Source organism: Perca fluviatilis, chromosome 20 (genome assembly GCF_010015445.1).
Source record: "Perca fluviatilis chromosome 20, GENO_Pfluv_1.0, whole genome shotgun sequence".
Taxonomy (NCBI): Eukaryota; Metazoa; Chordata; class Actinopteri; order Perciformes; family Percidae; genus Perca; species Perca fluviatilis.
The window spans coordinates 17,611,471-17,634,441 of record NC_053131.1 but is presented as its reverse complement, the minus strand read 5'-3'; the positions used below and the strand labels follow the sequence as shown (position 1 = coordinate 17,634,441).

The 22,971-nt window shown below is 39.5% G+C and overlaps 2 protein-coding genes across 5 annotated transcripts in view; one reads left to right on the top strand and one right to left on the bottom strand.

Annotated features, from left to right (window-relative positions):
* Nucleotides 1-22,971, top strand: part of LOC120548841 — a 148,772-nt gene that overhangs the window by 41,857 nt on the left and 83,944 nt on the right. The gene's annotated exons all lie outside the window — the stretch shown is intronic.
* On the bottom strand, nucleotides 6,749-17,740 carry LOC120548844 (protein delta homolog 1). Of its 3 annotated transcripts, XM_039785360.1 has the most exons (8): nucleotides 15,574-17,739; nucleotides 15,427-15,441; nucleotides 15,250-15,290; nucleotides 15,039-15,125; nucleotides 14,766-14,829; nucleotides 14,131-14,261; nucleotides 13,243-13,384; nucleotides 6,749-9,193 (listed from the first exon to the last, which is right to left on the bottom strand). In XM_039785360.1, the coding sequence occupies exons 4-8, from the start codon at nucleotides 15,094-15,096 to the stop codon at nucleotides 8,404-8,406; spliced, it is 1,185 nt and encodes a 394-aa protein (XP_039641294.1). In that variant the 5' UTR covers nucleotides 15,097-15,125; nucleotides 15,250-15,290; nucleotides 15,427-15,441; nucleotides 15,574-17,739; the 3' UTR covers nucleotides 6,749-8,403. The 3 variants fall into 3 exon arrangements, with proteins under 3 accessions (XP_039641294.1, XP_039641295.1, XP_039641293.1); XM_039785361.1 differs by lacking the exon at nucleotides 15,250-15,290 and having other exon boundaries at nucleotides 15,574-17,740; XM_039785359.1 differs by lacking the exons at nucleotides 15,250-15,290; nucleotides 15,574-17,739 and having other exon boundaries at nucleotides 15,427-15,567.

The window sequence follows — 22,971 nt, the reverse complement described above, 5'->3', positions numbered from 1 at the left end:
TTAAAATTATACAGATAGTGATTATGTAGATCATCTTCAGTTAATACTGCGGTAACAAACCAGTGCTTTGTTCTCCACAGCCCCTTCCTAAGCCTTTGACCTCTCACAATTAAATGAGGATAATCACACTTGATCCTATTATGCTGAGTGATATATCCACCTGTAAGGGTCAAAACACACAAATGTTCTCAGGGCTTAGGACACCAATCCCAGAGCAGGAAAACAGTGTTAGGAATGAAGGCATTTAATGCGTAAGCGCACGTACACAGGCTACTGATATCTCTGTAACTCTCTATAGTGAGTTATTGCTGCCATGAGCCTTCAGCATATCTGCAAACATACATGAAAATCACCATGTTGCCAAATGTGTAAAAAATGTATATGCTTTTTGTATTTTTCCTGGAAAAGGATTTCATTGCTTTGTAGTAAAACACATTTACAGGGGGATTTTCTCTGTAAAACTGAGGGAAAACCACCTTCAGAAGCTTCGGCTAAGAGTCACGACGCATTGAAGACACAACGGGGGGGGCAATTCCTTAGACACAGATGACTCAGGAAACCAGATAACGCTGACACAACCTGTTTGTTGAGCAACATCTTGTCTGATGCTTTGGTTGCCTGTGTCTCCAGCTTCACTGCGCCATTATTCATAGTCAACTCTGGAATATAAAGCCGTTCCCTCCAGGCAAAGTCACAACCAGGACATACATTATTGTAGACACGTCACAACAGGGTTTTAGAAACTTAAATGTAATAACAATACAAGGATGCTCATTGTCGGTCATTTTACCAGAAAACAGTGCTTATGAATCATGGCTTTGAACAAAATTTGAGCTACAGCTTTAAATATCCCTTTGAAATTAGTGGTTGTAATAAAGTTGACCGAAATCCAGAGCTGTATAGTAACGAAGTACAACTACTTCACTACTGTACTTAAGTACTAAAAAGCTGTATCTGTACTCTACTGGAATATGCTTTTTTTTCTCCTACTTCCACTTTTACTTGAGTACATATTTTCGATGAGTGTAATACTTTTACTCCGATACATTTTTTTTATGTGCTGCATAGTTACTCGTTACTTTGTGAATTCCTCACGCTACGGAGACTGTGTAGGTTACAGTGTGTGTAGTTACGGCTACGTTAGTTATGTACGATCTCCCCGAGAACGCGTCGTGTTTCTTTTCATTGCGGTTGCCTGTTCAATAGTCAGAGATGATGTAAATTCTTTCTATTTAGCTTGAGCTTGAGTAGTACATTTTAAAATAAACTACTTGCAATACTTAAGTACAAAAAGTGTTGAATACTTCCACTTAAGTGTGGTGCTTAAAGAGCACTTCAACTTCTACTCAAGTCACTTTTTGATAGAGCACTTGTACTTTTACTCAAGTATGGGTCTCTAGTACTTTATACACCTCTGCTGAAATCTGAGAAAGCTTATGTTGTGGGTCAGGAAAACAAGATCTCTGTTTATCTTCAGATCTGAGCTGTGGCAGCGAGATAGGTCCCGTCCTTCCAGTTTTCAGGACTTTTGTGTTTGTGTGGTCCCACAGTTAGAAAGCTCAGATTATGCCCCACATTATGTCCTTGACACATTATGTCCCCACATGAGGAACAAGTCAACAGGTTCCTCTGTAGCCTACTTTTGTTGGAGATCACATTTTCTCTTTTTCTATATCTTTATGCACTACTGCAAATAATTTTGGTGTCTTGGTCAAACAAAGCCAGCAATTTGAAGACATCACCTTGGGATCTGGGAAATTGTGACGGGCAATTTCACTATTTTCTGACTGAAATTTCATATCAAAGATAATCAATCGTAGTTAGTTGCAGCTGTACAATGGACGATTTAAGGATAGGAAAACAGAGAGAAATGACGCTATACAAAATTGTATTCATTTTTCCAGACATTTGTCTAATCTTAGCTTTTTTCTTGTCCTCCTCTGGCTACCAAATAATTTTCCAATAAAACGTATAAAAAAAGAAAGATATATTTGCAGTATATAATGGGTCACAAGCACACATTACATTACAACATATGCTGCTGGTCTGACTGCAGGAGCTTTAAGTCCTGCAGAGGCTCCACGCAGAGCTTTCACTGTAGCCTACGCAAGGGGGTAAGCTTCTCCTCGGAACCCGTACTTCCTATGGTGCCATTTTGATGACAACAAGCCATCACCTCCCGTTAGCATTCCATTGACTGCCATTCATTTTGGCGTCACTTTGACAGCGAATAACTTTACATCTGAAGCGTTTAAAGACTATTTGTCCATTGTTTATTTCTATAGAAACACAACCATGTATAAAAAGTATCTCATGTTATGGCTCCGTAGCAGACGTTTTTGTAAAAATAGGCTAACGATTGTGTCATAACCACGCAACTTACTGTCGCACAGTAGAGAAATTACAGTACAGTTGAAGCTTGCAGGCAGTTTCAACTCACATTAGCTGATTAAGTTTAATTACTAATGTTAACTAGCATTTTAGTTAGCAATAATTAGTTATCTCCTTACATATACCTACGCTCTCCGTCTCTGTAAGATTGGGAATGATTGAGATTTCTCTTGGCACAGCTACCAGAAGACTTACAACTTTCAGACAGGTTGCTCACGTCACATCTACGTCTTCGAGCTCAGTTGGAGGCTGCGCAGTAACGCTCAGCCATCACCGGAAAAGTTCTTCTAATAGACTTCATTGGTCTCCGTCCAGAGCAAAGGGATCTGTTGGTCCATTTTATATATGTCAAGGAGCCTACGTAAGTGGCCTGATGTTTGTGTTTGTGTGTGTGTGTGTGTGTGTGTGTGTGTGTGTGTGTGTGTGTGTGTGTGTGTGTGTGTGTGTGTGTGTGTGTGTGTGTGTGTGTGTGTGTGTGTGTGTGTGGAGTGGGTGATAGTGCGAGGGAGAAGTGAGAGAGTGACGGCGATTAGCTTCGGAGCGAGTACCAACTCTAGAGTCAGAGTGAGAGAAACAAAGTGTCTCCCCTGTACTTTTTGACCACGGTGGGAAATCTTTAGCAGGAAAAGTTAAGCCTGTCCTTGATTTCATGTTGTTTATGGAGAAGGAGAACCAGGAAATGAGTCAGGGGAAATGCAAAGCTACTAAACCACGGCTGAGCGACGTGCGTCGCTGTAGTTAAATTTTTCGAGAGGTGCACGTCAGGCTACGGCGTAGGGTCCAGCGTAGACGCAGAGGGGTCTGTGGGGGTACGCCGTTGATTCGATGCAGAAGCATAAAACAGCCTTTACAGTGACCTTATTTTCTTGCTCATCTGGAACACATTAAACATCCATTATGTATGTGTAGCTGTCAGTTGACTGAGGGGTACCTGCATGAATCAAATGTCTTCCAGTGTATCCCCCCCACTGAAAATTCTCGAATGTCGATTACTTCCATGTGCAATTTTCCATAGATGTTGAGTTTCATCTGTCAGGGGAGGCGGACGGGAACAAAGGGTTAAGGGTCTCAAGCTGGTGTGTGGGGGGGGGTATTTAACTTTTGCTGTTCTGTTTTTGCTTTATGACTTGGAGGGAGCAGAATGGGTGTGCTGAGATGTTTTTTTTTTTTTTTGCAGCTTCTCAGGTCAGCTTTGAAGGTTAGGGCCCTTCTCCCCCCATGGTCATAACTCTACAAATGTCTGTCTGGTGGTGGGGAGCCGGGGCCTCAGCACACAAAAATGTTTTAGTTAAACCTGTGTGCTTCAGGTTTAACATGGAAACATTTATCCATGCTCTAAACAACCTTATTCATACTTCAGTTTTAGTTTCACTGCGAGGATAGGTTTCCTGGAATACGGACACTATTTAAGAACTGAAAGTGTTATGAAGTAAAGTTCATTCAGGACCTTTTAATGGACCCTTGGTTACAGCATTGTCACAGTATTGCCTGAATTAGCTGCTGTAAGAGGCGTTGCAGCATCAAGAATCTATGTGCAAGCCATGCTGATTACCATTCAGTTTAACATTTTAGATCCTTTAACTTACATAACTGCAGATATTCAAATTTAAGGCTAGCTTTTGTAGGTCATTGAGTAACACAGCAGGAGTCTCCCCGAGACATTTTCCAATAAAGTTTAGTCAGGAGTAAGAAATTGTTGGATGTAGCGCAGAGGAAAAAAAAAAAAAAAAAAAAAAAACAGATGAACTGAAATAGTGCAGCTCCAGAATGGAGAATGATATTTTATGTGGGACAGGCAGCACTCATCCTCGACTCCTAAAGGTCTGTGTTGTTGTTCATAAGAAGACCAGTAAAATGGAAACCAGAAAAGGTGCCTGTAACATCATTTGTTTTCACATTGTTATAATGATATATTGTTGTTTTAAACATATATTTTTTTAAGACATCAGTTAAACATGAGTTTTGTTTAGCTCTTTTAGATATAATGTTGAATATTGGCATGTCAATACTTGCATTTAATTTGCAAAAACAATGTTTTCAGTGCAGTGAAATGCTAAACTGTGCGGTCTCCTATTAGATGGATGACACCTTGTGGTCATACTCTGAGACTACATGATTAAAGGAATTCTAAACATGTTGAATTTATCAAAGCTATCATGGTTTGGGAGAGTCACACAGTAATCCAAAGCCAACACCTTCAACATTTTAATGAGCTGTTGATGTTTGTATATTAATGCATGTGCAGGAACACCATTAAGTGAACTCTGGATTCAGTGGCCAAGTTGAAATTAATTTATTCTTTAACATAAAGTTATTTACAAATACATGATGCATTTACAAGTGTTTGTTTTCTGATGAGTCATTAATAATGCGTTCATTTTTGTCCCAAAATGGCAGGCAAAGGAAAGAGTTTTCATTTATGTTGCCTAATTAGATTGATTTTGACAGATGAAATTCAGAAGTGTGACAAAAAGAAGGCAGTGCAGGAAATAGCGTGGGTAGGGTTGTTAAGATACATTTTGTAAGTTTTAAATTATACAGCATCTTATCATCGATAAGTGTTAGGGCTGTGTATTGGCAAGAATCTGGCGATACGATGCGTATCACGATACATGGGTCACGATTCAATATATTGCAATATATTTCAATAATGTGCGTAAGGCGATATATTGGGATTTTTTTAAAGTATAAATTTAGAAAAACTAATATTTAAAAAAAGACATGATGTGCATAAAAGTCAAAGACGTTTACTTTAGGTAAACAATTCAGTACACAGAAAAACAAACTTTGGGATTGTGGTTCACAGGTTCTTAGTGAGCAAATTTGTATATGCTAAAGTAGGCCAAAGTTCAGCCATAGCTACATTGTTAGCTTCTAGCAAAAAGTCAGGCACTGCTAGGCACTGTTAGACAAGGACACTAGTGGTGCGTCTCAGCATAGCCATCTAGCAGTAGGGGGTTTAAACACAACATAAACGTGAACCACTGTCTTACATGAATATTTTTGCACATAAACTAAAAATAAATCGATATTGCGTTTTTGAAAATCGATACAGTATTGCAAAATAAAATACAGATTTTTTTCTTACATCCCTAATAAGTGTGTACGTTTCTGTCATCTGCTTCTGTAACTGCTTTTGCACTCACTTATGCCAAGCAGCGTCCCACTTTCTCTGCTGCTTCTATTATTTCACCTTGTAGTTATATATACAAACAGTATTCCTTGAATGAGAGAGCTCAGTCCCACTCCTCTCAAACTGGCTGGCCATAGGAGAGTGTTGTTATTTCCCAACAACACAAGGTTAAATCAGCTTAAACTGTAGGGTCAAGTCTCAACCTGAAGCAAATGTGTCTTGTCCTGTACGTCATAACAATTACAGGGTAGAGAAATCCCACCTGACCGTGCTTTTATCATTGTTATTAGTACATAGTTTAGTGACAATGTAATTCCCAGCATAATATGTCCACCCAACCCAACCTGACTAGTCATTTAATCAGCCAGAGTAATTGAAACACAACTGTATGAGTGTGCAAGGCCTTGTAATACCCAAAGATCATAATGTGATACTGGTAAACTATACCAACCAGTGTGCATACAAACTGCGCAGAGCGAGGTGCAAACCAGTGTGCGTTTCACTACAAACCCATCAATACTAAACAACGTTTCTCCAATATACTGTACTTTGCTTTATTTACCTACAGTACATACACCAAACATCCTTGTGTTTTCCAATGTGGGGTGCTCTACACCAAAAGATAATAAAGATAAGAGAGAGTAAAAAGATGTTATGCAGTTTTTTTGTAGATTCAGCATTTTTTTGCAGCTGTAAAATATAATAGTTTAATTCATTACTTCCAGGCAATGCCATTGTTTTATTTGAGCAATAGGACGCAACAACATGCTATTTCCTAGGGAAAGATACTTTACTTAAATTTCAGCTGTATTTCTACATGGAGATCTTGCTTATTGAGTACTGCAGCTTAAGTCCTGGTGATGTAGATAAGTTGTACCACAAGGTGGAGACAGAGACTGCTATCTGAAACTGTGATACCATCAGGGACAGTGTAGGAGTGCCGACAGAGTTATCATTCAGTTGATAATCAGTGAGTTGGCCCCCTGGGAAGGAATTTACTAAGCATCACAGAGCAAGAGAGCAGATGTTCCACTGCTTTCAGAACAGATAGGTGGTGGTGCATACAGTATGTGCATCCGTTGGATCTCATACTGTGAAACATCTGATGTATTAGCTTTGGCAAGTATCTGTTCTTGTCCTAACCTCCTTGTTGTGTCAAGAGCAGGTCAAAGAGATTCAACATAAATAGTTTTTTGAGACCTGAACAGGACCAGGCAGACAAAATAAGAAGGTGATTTTATATATTTTATTAAAAGCAATGAAAGTACAACAAAACATTATCTGGCCAAAGCACAATAGCGAATAATTCCACACAGGAAGTACTGCAAAGTTACAGTCACTGCCCCCTTGTAGAAATGCCATCTGTAAATCATTACAACTTTACTACCACACATTATAATACACAACCTGAAATGTAACACTGTTAAGGTTTAAGTACAAGATAACCTCCCTATCAGGGAATAGATAGACAAAACCCACCACATTAACAGCATATCCTCACAGGCTGAATGGGGGCTGAAGGGGACTTATCATTGTGAGAGTGAGGAGAAAAAATTCTCCCACTCTAATATGACAGTAATCCTCATATCAGCAGTTAATTTGAATATTTTACATTAACAAAGTTCCACATGTCGTTACTGGGTGGCAGACATATGTTTTTCTTGTTTTCCATACATTTACTTCTCCCTGCATCAGAAGTATAGGTGTCCATCTCATGCGTGATGAGACAAACCAATAACCTTTTACAGATGTCACAGGATTGATTTCTGGGCTCAGAGTTGCATGGTGCATGGCCTGTGAAATTGCAACACTGGCGGTAAGTAGCAGTGTTGGAAAATCTTAACAATCTCTGCGAAACTGCAAATGAGTATTGACACTGATCAATAGGTGAAGGTGTGAATATATGCATGCCATGGATACTAATAGATGATGATGGAAATAGAAAATGGCATTTCTTGAGGAGCTGTGAACCTGCGTCTTTATAACATCTACGTATATACCTTTTAAGACCAACATCTTAGTGATACTGCAGAGAGTGAAAATTGGATGGCATTGGGGAAGTAAAATTACCTTCAGGTATATACTGTATTGGCATATAGTAATATCTAATTATATAGTACAACATATAGTAATTGAACTGCACATACTGTACACACTGTGTATTTCTGCATTCATTATAAAATGGTGAATTCACAAAATGCTGCATTGAGATTGTTAGGGCTGCAACTAACGATTACTTTCATTGTTATTAATTAAAAGAAAATGCTAATTAAACTATCCCATGGCCTAAGGTGATATATTTCGATAACTTGTTTTATTCACCCAACAGTCCAAACACCCAAAGATATTCAGTTTACTATCAAATAAGACAAAGAAAAGTATAAAATCCACACATTTGAGAAGCTGAAACCAGATCAATGGTGCGATTACTTCGTTTTAAATATAAATACTGAAAGAAAAGTGGTCTAGGTTGTGTGTGTTAAAATCCAATTCATTTCTCCTTTTGTAATATTACCCACATTATTGTATTCCAAATCAACATGTAACATAGCGGTTAAAACATTATTGTAAAATCAAAAATCTTAAATACATCAGCATGACATCTTTACCAACCACCAAGGTAGGACATCTTTTATAATTTCATATATTTTGAATGGACAGTTTATAACGGTACAATAAAAATAACATTTACAATCTAGTGTCATGGTTGTCCACTTAGTCCAGTAGACTTTACATTCAAATATATTCCAGTGTAGTCCAGTTTCTCTCACTTTATTAACACAACTGTACAACAGTTATAGTATTTCCTTTGTGCTATTTTTAGACATTTATATTAAACTCCTTCCAGAGGAAAAGGGTAAGAGGCAGAGACGATTGAATCAGATGGAGGTGTAGTGTCCCCCAAAACTGGTGAGTCTAATCTTCTCCGGCAGGATGATGTTTACCGAATGTTCCGGCTCCTCCTGGCTCGCGCCGCCAGCTTCTCTCAGCAGGTGTTCCCTTTGCTGTCGAACAAGCTGGCTGTACTTGGCATTGGCCAGCCACGTCTCACAGCGGCCAAAAAACACAATGCCTGTAGTGCCCAGGATGACCATGCAGGTTAGCAGGGCCAGCATGCCAAAGCAGACGAGCTGGCCATGGGTGACGAGGACGCCGGGGGAGTGGACTGTCTCCTTAAGCGTGATCTTGAGCAGGTCTCTCTCGGGCGGTCTGAGGAGCTTGTGGAAGGTGTGAGCAGGGAGGGAGTAGTGCTGCGGAGTCAGCGCAAACACTCTGTGGTCCACAGGCCTGGCCCCAACCGGCTTGGATCTGGCCTTCGGTCTGTGCTGCAGGGAACAGGTGGGACCTGTAAACCATTTCTGGCAAACGCACCGGAAGGTTCCATCAGGTTGACCAACACACGTGCCCCTGTTGGTGCAGGGCCTGCCGGCGCAGGGCGAGAGGCTAGTGGTGTCATTACAAGTGAAACCAGTGAAGCCGAGCGGACAGACACATGTGAAGGCCAGGCCATGGTTTGTACAGTTGCCACCGTTGAGGCAGGGGTTAGGCTGGCAGCTGTCAACCCTGATCTCACAGAAGTCTCCAGAAAATCCAGGGGGACATAAACAGGAAGAGTAACCAGCTGAGCCATCAGCGTCCATACATGTACCTCCGTTCTGACAAGGAGAGCTGGAGGACAGAGCAACACAATAAGAATATACAGCAGGGGAAATTAGGCTCACTATCTAGTGCACAGCTTTAGTGCAGAATATTTCCTGTTATACAGCAAAGCAGCAATCCAATCCTATTAGTAGTAGTAGATTTCACATAGTGGATGTTAATGGGACGCTTTCTAGTACTAAATCCATAATTTGCCCCCAGGACACTGTCATGGGGTCAATATTTTTTTAAATATATATTAATGATTCTACCTGCTTACCTAAAATCTACCTGCTTATGTGCCCTTTTAATCATGCGGATGGTGCTGCATTGATCACCTTAAGATTCACAAACACTTTGTTTCTGTGCTGTGGGAACCATGTATCTCTAAATTTGTTGATTTTGTAATGTTTCCACACAAAAAAATGAAGGATTAAGTGTCCTAATGGGCTGAGAAAATGTACCTACTACTTTAAATCTATATAACCCATTTCAGAACACATTAAAATATCTGAAAAATGAATTGTCACAAAGCTGAAAACGGGGCTGCTTTATTAGCTCATGAAAAGCTGACGTTTTGGAGATGCATGGTTCTCACAGGACAGCCAGAAAGAGTCGAGCTGCAGCATATTGCAACGTGACTCTCTGATATTAAACATTCCTTTCATTTAAGTGAAACTAAGGCCAATCTTCTTCATTTTCTACTGTTTAGGTCTATAAAATGACAGAAAATAGTTAAGAAATGCCCATAAAGACCCAGGGTGATGTAATAAAATTGCACAGTTTATCAGTATGTATATATATATATATATATATATATATATATATATATATATATATATATATATATATCTCATTAGGCTTAGCCCTAATGAAAAAAAATTGTGAAAAGCTAATTTTCTCCAAATGAGAAATCGGTACCAGTGCAGCATATCTGATCAGTGCAGCCATGCTTCACAAACTAAGTGCACTGATGAAAACCCTGAGATAAAAACAATCAATATCTCTCATAGTAGCTAGTGTAATTACACAAGTCCCTGACTGATTCTGTCTGTGTGAGTCAAAAGAATAATAGCTCTGGCATACTTTTTAGAAATCTCTGGTGTTTTCATAGAAGAGCTGATTAATAAAAACCTCACGCAGACCTTTTAATGGAGTGAAACTCACTCATCTCATTGTGGAAGGCTCAAATGATTTATTTATTTTTTTGAGTGGAAGAGGAGAGCTGTCCGTTCACTGACACTTATGAATTTTAAGAGCTTCATCCAAGTCAATAACAAGACTGCCTGTCAGAGAACAAACATGGTGGGGTTCAGAGTCTGGAGGGCTGTCAGCTACCTGTGTCCCCAGAGAGTCTTTCATATGTATGTAATGGGTAGGAGAACGGATCAAGCCTGTCTGCAATCCAGCAGTAAAAAAGGCAGGCGATGAGGCTAGAGCTTAAAGGAATGAGCCATTGTTTTTCTTGTGGATGCTTTGCCTGAAAGCAAAACTTCAAGCTTTTTTTTTTTTTATTAGAAATATTACTTGTTTGAGTGCTCTTTACAAATGTTGAATTCAGAGATTCTGTCACATTTTAACTGTGTGCCAATTGCAGTATACTGTACACTGATGGACGCAACCAATGAAGGTGGGTACTTCAGAGGACCTAAAGGCCCTGCTCAACCTGTGCAAATGAGGGCAAAACTAACAGTGTGTTCCTCATTGTCTCATAAAGTCAAACATTCCAGGAATATGGCTTCAATAGTGGTAAATGTCACCAGTAAATGTGGCTCACTTGGTAGACTTGCAGTTTCATAATAACATATTTTTCATTATGAGCTTCAATGTTTCAATATAACAGAATTAAAGTAAACTGTAGTTTATACCTAGTTACCATTGTGTGCATTCTGTAGTGCCTTCTTACAGTAATTGGTAAAAATCAGCACATTCATTACCACCTGAAGGCAAACTCCTGGTAAATGGGTAATAAAATGTAACAATATGGGACAAGAGGACTGCCTGAATGTATCATTACACTATGGCCTGGGGAGCGGTGGATTGTGGGATGCTGACAGATGCGAAGTACACATCAGTCGTGTCCTGCAAATACCGACAAAAGAATGCTGAATTTCTCTTGACATACTGTATAGAGAAGCTTTTTAAAAATGTGACAGCCTCGTTGAGCACATTTTTAAATTATGACTTCAAAGCATCCCTGAATTTGGATGTAGCTTTAAGATGCTGCCGAGGTACACACCACCAGCTACTGCATACAGGTGTCTGCTTGTCAACAAGGGGAGAACACAGTCAACATGGCGGCTGCTGTATTTTTGACAGGAGGAAATGGAGAATGAGTCCTCTGCAATTCCTTCTTTCTACATCAGAGGATTCGTGTGTTTGAAAATGCATGCCTGCAGGATTTTTTAATTTTTTTTTATGTAAGCTCAGTTGAGTCACACTTTGCTTTTATTGTATGTTTTGCAATTGCTGACTGAAAGAAATGTCTGGCCTAAACATGCAGAAAGTTACAAGTGTCCCTTTAAATTAATGTACCAACATGATGGCAGGGCTGTTGTCACATTATCCTTAATTTTTACATGAATCAAATCTTGTCAGTATCCCTACTGTGGTTGGTGATCTTAAAACTATCTATAATCGATATTATATAATAACTAGAATGGCACTCGGAGCGCACAGACCTCTGCCAAGGCATGCCCTATCTCACAATGGTAATGCAGTGTGAATTCTCCCAGTCGGGAAATCATTTTTCCGATTATTCCAACACCACATGCAAATACAGCACATACCCCCCCCCCCCCCCCCATTTAAAAAAAAAAAAAAAAAAATTACTTTCTCCCCCCCCTCCTCCTTTTTTTTTTTTTTTTTTTTTTTTTTTTTTCCCCCCCTCCCCTTTCAATTTTTTTTTTTCACACACAAAAACCTTCCCCCCCCCCCCTTTTTTTTTTCCCCTTTTTTTTTTCTTTTTTTTCTCCCCCCTTCTTTTTTTTTTTTTTTTTTCTTCCCTCTTATTGTGTTCGAGGAAAATTTTTTTTTTTTTTTTTTCCTGGGGGGGGTTTTTTTTTTTTTTTTTTTTTTTTTTTTTTTTTTTTTCCTCTTTTTGGGGGTTTTTTTTTTTGTCAGCAGCAGGCAGCTGTTTTCAGTGGAAAAAGCTCTAAAACCCTACCGTACACTACCTGCTCAGCACCAAATGGCAAACTGACAGAGTTTACAACTAGCTGGTTAACACAATGGTGCATTTAGCAAGTAAAGAGTCCGATACTTCCCTCAAAAGGTGGAAGAGACCAAAAACCGAGCTAACAGGGAGTGAGTATTGGACTTGCATCCTCCAGGTGGCCAGAAACACGACTCCAAACAGTGGTGTAGTCTACGTGATACGCAGGTATACGCAGTATACCCACTAAGAAAGCTCCAGGATTTCCATATACCCACTTAAAAATGTGCAGCGACATCTAACAACATGCTTTCCATTATAATTATGTTATATTTTGAATTGTCATCTGTGTTTTTTTTCTTCGCATAGGCTAAATAAAGGTATTTTCCACCGTAAATTGGTGCAAAAAAGTGTATCAGAATGCAGGAAATGAAGTCTTTGACGCTCAAAATTTTCCTGCCGGATGACACCCAGACCCCCCACTATGATATGCCACCAGAAAAGTCAGTCCTCAGAGTAAAGTTGACTTTTCCTGTTCAAATTGAGTTTTCCTTCACAAAGTTGGAAACTTGCCAGTTCTCACATATTATCATACTCTTGTTAGTGGTGGAACTGTATCAAAGTGAGCGTCTCCGCTCGTCTTACAAATGTGCAAACACCCTCTTGCCTCTTACAAGTCATAACAACCAAAGCGGCTACAGTTTGTGCAGTAAGGACAAAAATAACATCCACTATTTTCTCTGCTAACTCCCTGCTACTAGGAGTTACAGTACATTTACACGAGCCACAGTGTGGGGTGGTTTCGATTGGCTGCCTTGGCATGAATTGATTATTGCTCCTAATGATAAACAAATGGAGATAAGGCTGTAAAGCATTGGAGTATTCACTTACTAAAAATAGAAACTCAAATAAAAGGTGCTGGTACCCGTTTGTGAGACACAGTCCCCTCTTCAGGTGGCAGTTTTCCCCAGTGTAGCTGTGGGGACAGATGCACAGGTATCCTCCCTCTCCTGTCTCTATGCAGGTGGCATTGCCAGCACAAGGCCTGGACGAGCACAGGCGAGTATCTGTTGTTAAAAAAAACAAGAAAAAAAAAAAACAAGCATGCTGTTTTTAGATCTTGGTGCTCTCTCTCCTCTCTGCCTGTTTTTCCCTCGATCCTTTGTTTCCACTCTCTCACACTCCCCACCCCAGCATCTTGTCACCAAGAACTAAAGTGAGAACATAACCAACCATGTTTCACAGGCAAGCAGCTCATTTGCTTCAAGATATTTACCGTGTGTTCTGATAAGGAGGTCAAACTGAGCCAGAAGCCAAAACAATCTTTCTTCTTTTAATCCTCTCCCTTTTTTTCTTCTATTGCTTGAAGGGCAGCAAGTCATTTTTACAGTATGTGATAAAGGTTCTTTGTCAAAACTATAGGAATTATTACTTAAGTGCTTGATTTAAATAGGGGTGTCTGAAGTGGAAACTTTTAGATTGCTTTAAAATTTTAATTTTTTGCAGCCTCGATGCATCCATTTTGAGGTTTTCCTATCGTGTGTCTTGCTCAGTAGCACAAAAGCAGCAGTTTATAATGCGTATTTCCGCTGTTAATCTGTGGCTTCAGCTTTCGTTTTTTGCCTTTGTCAGATCTTTTCTGCTCTAACATTGCCTGTCTAAAAACACAGTTAACTATATTCTCCAGACACCAGCTTCATTCGGAGGCAACCTGTGTGTCACCGAGGCTCTGTGACTCACCCTAACCTCTGATATGTCAGCGTCAGGAGGCAGATAGAGATATGAATGTCAGGGGGAGCTTAATGAAACTCACCTTGGTCACACAGGCTGCCAACCCAGCCCTCCTTGCAGACACACTGCCATGCCTTTTCACATGTGCCGTGCAGACAGCCGGGGAAGGGCACGCACCGGTCACAGTTCTCTCCTTGCCACCCTGGTTTGCACCTGAAAGAGGGGAAATGGGAACACTCCACAACTATAAATATACCACCCACAGAGCTTTGCAGTCTTGTCCCCATAATGTCTGCATGCTGTTCTCTTACAGTGAAATGACAGATTAAAGACGTGTTTAATTATGCAGCAATTGGTTACATTCCCTTACTAACAGAGATGGAATGTTCATTTTGGCTCAAGAGTAGATACAGTAGCATTTGCCAGAAAAAAACAAAAACGTTTTAAACGCGGCATGCTGTGTTACCAGAAGCTTATTTTAGAGCTATCTGTTAGGATAGCAATGCTTTTTACTGTTCAAACAAAGGGCTGATTTGGCAGTTGACTTAACACAACACAAGTGCCAAACAAATCTAGAAAAAAGATCCAGTTGGCTGGATTGTAATTGCATTTCTCTAAAGGGAGGACCATTTAGCTCCAGCAGTTCATGGAAATAAGGTTGCAAAAGCCCATAGGCGATCCTCTACACAGGAATCTGGAGTCTTTTTAGTAGCCTACCTGCATTTCAGTTGCTTCTCACAAAACCCATTTTCTGTGTTGCACCCTGCGCTGCATTCCCAACCTGAGACGGAAAGAAAAGAGCAGCAGCTGTTTGCATCAAAAATCAAAACACACATAAAACATTCAGAGCAATACAATATTTATCCGTTATACGCCTACTTTAATTCCACGCAAAAAGTAAATTCGGTTCAAAATAGTTTGTTTTGCACGACTCAAATGTTCATCTCTGTTGTCAATTGTCTCAGTGGACTGATCAAAATCTGAGATTACCTTTGGCGATGCCCGTCACGACCAGAATTAAGGTTAGGACCACCGCCGTGAGATGCATCGTAATTTCGAGCAATATCTCCTTTTGTCCTGCAAAATATAAAGCGGATTAAGTTGCAAAAAGAGCACTTTTTGTGTGAAGAAGCGATTTTTTTCCTATTTAAAATATATCACATTACTCAAAAGTTAATTTGTGAAAATGAAATAATAAAACCTGAAATGTAGAATCCAGATGGATGCTTTAGGCTAGTCTACCTATACAAAAATTGCACATGTTGTATGGAGTTAAAAAATGTAGGTTATCATCGTGGAAATCTCACTGCAAATCTTAATATTATTGGAATAATGTTGTGTTGTTCTTTTCTTCTAGAATATCTACAATATAACGCACCTGAACCATAAGCGTCTGCTCCAAAAGGCATCCATTACGCACGAGCAGAAAAAGAGAAAAGCCATTTCATTTCAAAATTAACACATCTTTCATGTCCAACCCCTCTTTAACTTTAATGATCTTGTGGCATCCGGAACATTGTCTTACCTATGTCGCACCGGCGCTCTGTTTCCAAGTGGCTTCGCTCATATTTGATTGATTTGACATTGACTTTTGATTTTTTTTTTTTTTTTTTTATCCACGCGTCGCGCTGTTGAATGTCACACTACAGGTGCATCAGTGGTCCGGCTTGCTGTAGAGAGACCAGGAGGTTTGGACGGGACTGCTGCATCGTGCGGCGTCCCAGTGCAACACGCTCCTCCCACCTTGTGAGGGAGAATTTGTGTGCACCAGTCTGACCCCCGAGAGAGAAGTGCTGTAGTTGGAGAGTACATTAGGTGCCTGTATGTTATAAATACATCACTTGATGGCTTTGGAAACGTCTTTCAGGGAAGTGAGAAGGTCCCTTTGTTTTGGTCTTAATTATTTTTGCAGTGGAAGAAGCTCCTTGACTTAAGTAAAATTAGCAATACCTAGCTACTAAAATGTAAAACTGCACCATTTCTCAGTCAAATTTACTTTAACTGTTAAAAGTAAAATATGCATAATGCATCAGAATTGCCCCTTTCACTGTTACATTATCATATATTATAGTATTGGATTATTATTGATGCAGAAATATGAAATATGATGCATGGCGTGTAAGCAACATGTTACTGTTGTAGCTGGTTGAGGTGGAGTTAATTGTACCTAGGCTACTTAAAATATAGCAATTCATCTTATTTTATAAGATGATTGTATGGTTAGTATTAAAGCCCACAGGAACCATTTATTTTAGATAAATGTAGTGGAGTAGAAGTACATAAGTACAGTACGTGAAGAAATGTACTCCCACCACTGACCTCTGCTGACCATCACTGTACCCTACTCAAAACATTTTTACAGAAGCATACCCTACTGTACCATACTCGTCCCCACTATTTTTTAAATGATATTGAATGACCCTTAGACAGTGCCTACCTCTCATACATAATAATGCCCTATTCTATTCTTAGTCCACTTATTGCTGTCCACAACCTCCCTTTCATTCTTCCCAAGGGCAGGGAATGGTATTTTCCTTCCCACAAAGTATATGATTTATAGTCTAAGGGAACTAATTATGAGTTTCATTTCTCTCAGACATTATTAGGTTGGCAATAAAGATCTCAGAAATGGTGGCTGAGCAACCATCAGGGGAAATCGACCACTTTGCCTTGCTAATCCTCTCCAATGTTTATCTCTTTGAATGTACTAAGATTCAAACTGTGTCTTGTACAGAGTTTGGAGGTGTTCGTGAAAGAAAGCCAGGGTGAATATGTTTCCTTGTTGGGTGTATGATAAATGAAAGCACAGATAAACCCTTATAAGTCCAGTCATCTTGAGCAGACGTTTCTTGGTGAAACTGGTGTGAGTTTGGCATCTAGACAGCGATAGAGGGAGACAGCGAGGATACATATATGAATGTAAATGAGTAAGCAAATCAATGTTTTTTTTTCAATTGAATGGGGTTACATAGAGCACAGAGAATCTCCCTTTCTTTCTCCACAAAGAAGCAATCTGAATTTGGCAGAGAAAGACCAAAACAAGGACACAAGTTATAAACAGACGGCCACGGCAGATGTGAGTGGAGAAGAAAAGGATAAGATTTGATGTAATCTGTTGCCAGGTCTCCAGTCTCATATCCCCTGCTTCTATTTGGCTTGGTGTGTTTATTTCCAAACCTCCAGAGACACAGCTCATAGCCAGGCGTGACATTACAGCGGTGATATGATTCCCTGCCACAGCTATCAACCTGATCCACATCAGTCAGTCCTTTTTAATGAAATGTCTGGGTTTTGTATGCGCTTTATTAAACTGAAGGAGTCATCCATTAATTTGTTTTTGTGTGTGTTGTTGCTTTGTGTCAGTAATGACAGTTTGAGGTTAAGTTTGGTTCCCACACAGAGAGAAACTGTACTGTATACGTGTGTGTGTGTACATGTGTGTGTCTACATGTGTCCATTAGAGCTGAGATGATTAGTTAATTGATTAGTCGATTTACAGGAAATTGTAAGAGAAGTTACTGTAAAAAGTAAAAAAGTAAATTCCTAACATAACAACAGTCTGTAGCCAAGCTAGTTAAAGGAGAGTGGTGCTTTGAACCTAATGCTAACATGCTCACCAGGACACTGCTAACATACTGATGTTTAGCAGGTATAATGTTTACCATGTTCACCATCTTAGTTTAGTGTAATAGTATTCTACATAATTAGCACTAAACACAAAGAACCCCCGAGGCTTAGGAATTGGACCAATCAAAATTGACCAGATGATGGAGCTAGTTGAAAAGATCATCAAATCATCCTGAAGGGGAACATGAATGTGGGTACCAAAATTCATGGCAATTCATTTAGTAGTTGTCGAGATATTTCTCTTAAAAACCACAAATGTGGACCCCATGGTGGCGCTGCAGGAAAAATAATGGGATCACCAAAGTAATTAGGATAAATTGTCTGGTAACCATGAATGTCTGTAAAAAGTTTGATGTCAATCTATCCAGTAAGATATTTCAGTCCGGACGAAAGTGGTGGACCAACAGACCCACATTGCCATTCCTAGAGCCATGCTGCTACTGTAGAATGGCTAAAAATGGAAAAATAAATCTATTTGTGCGCCTTCTCAAATGTGAATATTTGCTGTTTTTCTTACTCTTCCATGAAAGTAAACTGAATACTGGTTGGACAAAATAAAAAAACAGAAATAATCAACAAATTCATGGATTTTGAAAATAATCATAAGTTGCAGCTCTAGTGTCTGTATGTGCATATATGTGACAGGTTAAGTTTAAATCACACTGCAGTCAGATCTCATTTCCAGTAATTATGCATCCGCAGGGAATGGGCGTTTCACTCTGATCTCAATAATACAGGAGTGTTATTTCTAATCTCCGTGAAGGTCAGTCCCACACTGAGCTGTTTTCTCCACACAGGAGAGGAAACATTACATGCCATAGAGGCACAGCTAGATCTGCATATTGTCGGTGTAGATTATTTCATTTTAAGTCCACTCACGATTGAAGATAAGTCGATCTAAATTCTCAACACGCAGATGCAAAATGTGGAAAAGTCTATCAGCGCACAAATCTGATTAAAGAAATCCCCATTCAGTCGACGTATACCATCAAGGGTTTTGATACAAATCATTTCATTCAAACTCTCAGATGGCACATGTTGTTGTACAGGAAATGAATCTTGAGCATTGAATTCTAAACACAATTAGCTGGATAATAACATGTGGTGTCCACTCGCTGTCAGGCAGATCATTAGACAGGAGATCACACCAGGTGGAGCTCAATAGGGCTCATTTACACACATGATGCACAACAATAAATCTGCCAGTACACAATATATATACACCACACAAACAAACGCACAAGTGCATATAAAGGACATAATTGCTGTTTTATATTGGTTAGAGCATCTGGTTACGCTTTGGATTACAGCCTGCAAATGATGGTGTAAACATTTTGTAAGAATGTTATACTTACTGGGTGCATAACACTGGGTACAAGGGAAGAAGTACAGGGAAAAAGTTGTAAATACATTCGCAATTAGGGGGTGGGGGGCGAGACAAATTACCCAGTACATATTAAGTAATTACAGGGTACAGACAGGGAACCAACAAATGTATGTCTGTACTATGACTTTTTACAATAGTTATGCCATGATGCATGTGGCACTTCACTCATTGTCTCTCTTCTCTAACATCAGTTTTCACTGAGAGCTGGATCTGACATTGAAACCCAAAACTACATGGTTTTCCAGTATGGTATCATTTTGAAATCATACTTATATAGCTGCTACAGCTAATAGTTGCACATCCTTCTTCCCAGTCTTAGCCTTATGTTCTGTTCTGTAGCAACAATCATTTACACCATGTTAGCACTCCATATGAAAAAACATTTAACAATCTAATTTTCCTAAAGCTTTTTTTTTTTAAAGTAAATTATACCATAACTAGTTTTATTGCAATATTGGCAGCCCATTAATGATAGCTCTGTTTCCTGTTATTAAGTAAGTATTCATTAATTAAAAGTCGTTACCCTCTCATCCCCAAACATTTCATCTTCTTCCTTAACTTATATTTCTCCCTGGTACTATACGTACCCAGTAAGTATACCACATATGGACTACGTAATTAAACTGTAATTTGGAGTCATCTGAAGCGTTACCAAACATCTATCTACTGTCTATCATACCACTAATAAGAAGATTGTCCCTAATAAGAAGAGCTAGAGATAAATTGTGCAAAACACCTGAAACAGTGCTACCGAGTCAGAGAGTGAGAGTGTTTAGAGTCACTTCAGGGGACTAAGACTCACAGGAATAGTCTCCTGTAGTTGATAGACAGAGGTCATTTTTTCAGTCAATTTGGTCTCTTGACACCAATTTTCATTTTTATGACGATTTCATAATGCCTCACGATCGCAGGATGCTGTCAGTTTCAGGTCTGCCATCTCTGTGGGTAACCAGCAGAGAGAGGGAGAGAGGATGGGTGTGTGTGTGTGTGTGTGTGTGTGTGTGTGAGAGATATGTCAGTTAATTCTATTTTTTGCCTTCTTGCCTCTAAATACATGCAGTAATTAGTCCCAAATGAGAAACCTGTGTCTGCCATTGGGGATGACTGGCTTATTTAATTGCACGGCTGTGTGAAAGGTGGATGATAAAATCGCTGTCACTTCCTCAGTGATTTGGCTCCTCATTTCTTCTTGTTTCTGCAGTCCGAGTCTCATTACAACAGCTGAAATACGTGTGATTACCAGACAGGATACAGGGGACATTGCATCTCCTTCAATGAGGCCCTTAGGTAGTTGGACTAATGCAAAATTACTCATGAGTACAAAACACCTCGGCTCCGGAGAGATGCTTTTACTGCCAAACAATGACAGCATACACAACACAGTACAGGTGCACTTGGATAATGCATCACTCTTTTTACTGTCGGCATGCTGAGAAAAAAATACTTTCTCTTTTTAGCCTAAATGCCCCTGCAGAAATCTGGGAACACATTTCTCTCTTTCAAATATACCAATTATATAAAAGGTGGAGTAGAGATGATCCGACTCCGGCTGACTGGTGGCATACCATGTGTTTCCCTGGCATGACGCTGAGGGCATTGCTCTGTAACCTTGGCCTCCTGGGTGTCGGCACAACTTCAAGCACTTTCAGCTCCGGCTTTCATGCTTGTGCCCAAGAATATTCTCGAATAAGAAAAAGTTGAGGGGCAAACTATTTGCTTCGGAATTATTTCCAGTTCCTGCAAGAATGAGCAATTAAAGTGTGTAATGCTGGCAAACTGATGGTGTTGATGGGAGAAGACTCATCAACAGTTTGAAGGCAATTAGTCTTTAATTGTTACATATTGATGTCAGGGTTCACCCAGGATGATTCATGTCATATAATATCAATTCTGTTGCCTGCTGTCTTGTTAATGGTTATGGTTAATCCATTTTTAAACATGAACTGAGTCACCTCTTTTTACTTTCTCTTGCGCCGGTGTTACATCAACTTGGAAATTTACTCGGAGTAGAAAAGGGTGTTATTAATCTTTTTATCGTGTCCTTTTTTAGCCTCTCTCAGCACAAACTGCTCCTCCAGCCCCAAAGTGGAAACCAAACTTCCTTTGATTTTCTGCTGCAACACTTCCCTTAATCTCTGGCCATTTAAACCACCAAAAGCAACTTCATGCTTTAAATACAACCGGATGGTTCTCAGGTTTTTTGATGATCCTATAAAATGTTAAAGGAAGTAAATAAGAGCGCTCCATTGGTCGGTGCTGTGTCACATAATATATTCTGTCAAGAGTGTCTAATGAAGGAGTTGCAGGCGATACTGCTCTAAGTGGTAATGAGTATTTAACCTCAAGCATCCTCAGCTAGAACCTGGATCTCCAATTTTGCCATAATGGTATGTTATTAAAGGAGGAACATTTCAGAATTGATAGCATAATTGCTTTCAGTTGTTTTAATTATGTTTAAAGCAAAACAGCCCAGCATTACCACTGTTAAAATTGCCCAATCACATCACAATAATGCAACAAAGCAGTGCCCGGTGTTTGTGGCTGCACAAACAGCAGCCATGAACACTAACTGTAATCCACAGGAGGCAGAATGATGATATTTGTGGAATTGCCATCTGCTCAGAAGCGAGCCTGTATGTAGAGATGTTAACAAAATTTCATTAATGGAGATCGTTATCTCCATAGCAACTGGAGCCTCTCATTGTCAGGAAAGCACTAAGGTCGTTGAGGAAACAGATGGACAAGACTGATAGTTTGCGAGAGAAAGGGAGCAGTCTAAGAGAAAGACCGAGACAGGAGAATTAGGGAGGAAAACGGCAAATGTAGAGGAATGACTTCACATGATGCCACGTTCACCTGATGCCAGTTGTTCCTGTCTTGTTACCATGGGAACAGCAATGATTTTCAAAAAATATAGAAAAGAAGGAGGGCTTAAATATTTGCAATATGTGTTCTTTGACGTATGTGTATGATTATGTGTGTGTGTGTGTGTGTGTGTGTGTGTGTGTGTGTGCGTGTGTGTGTGTGTGTGTATATATATATATATATATATTATATATATAAGATAAATATAAATGAGATATAAATATCTAGTAAATGAAATAATAATAATAATAATAATAATTTACTGAGTTATGGAAAAGGGGTAGGTTTCAATAAGTGTATACTTCTTCCTACTCCTTTTCAGACATGTCTAAGTTGGCCAATGTTATTTATTGAATGTTTTGCTTATTTGACTTATTAGCATATTTCTTTGATACTTTGTTTGGTTTATTTTTGAAATGTCTGAAATAAATTTCTTCATTCATTCATTCGGATGATATTATCACTAGATGGGTGTGTTGCACCTTGCTGAGGGTTTGCATCATCAGAATATAACAAATAGATCACCTTTTCACCCTGAAAGGAAGAAAAAAGTGTGTGATACCCAAAAGTGACCCAGACACAGATCAAAGCTTAAATACAGACAGATCAAATAAAGCAAAAAAAAAAAAAACTGCCACACTGCTCTGTGTGTTCTGATGAAAATGTACATGTGTTAGTCACAGCACAAATTGTGTGCATAAAATGTCCTGTTAGCAGTGATTTAATGCTGCCTCCAAGTTGAGAAACGGATTCCCTGAGCACTCTTGTGCACAGAGTCAGTTTTCAGACGGGTTTGCGTGTGTGTACAGTATGTGTGCATTTTGTTTAGATTTCAGTGCTTGCGTTCCTTTGTGCGGTCTGTATGGGAGTGTCCATGCAAAGGTGCATGTAGTGTTTGTCTGTTCATCTGGTCTCCAATGCCTTTTGCAGACCTATGTGGAAAACCAAGGCACAGAGCGAAAAATTGCACAGGCACTGGCAAGAGCTGATAGCCAGGCACTGAAGTAAACAAATACCAGAACTGAAGGAAATATGCCACAACAC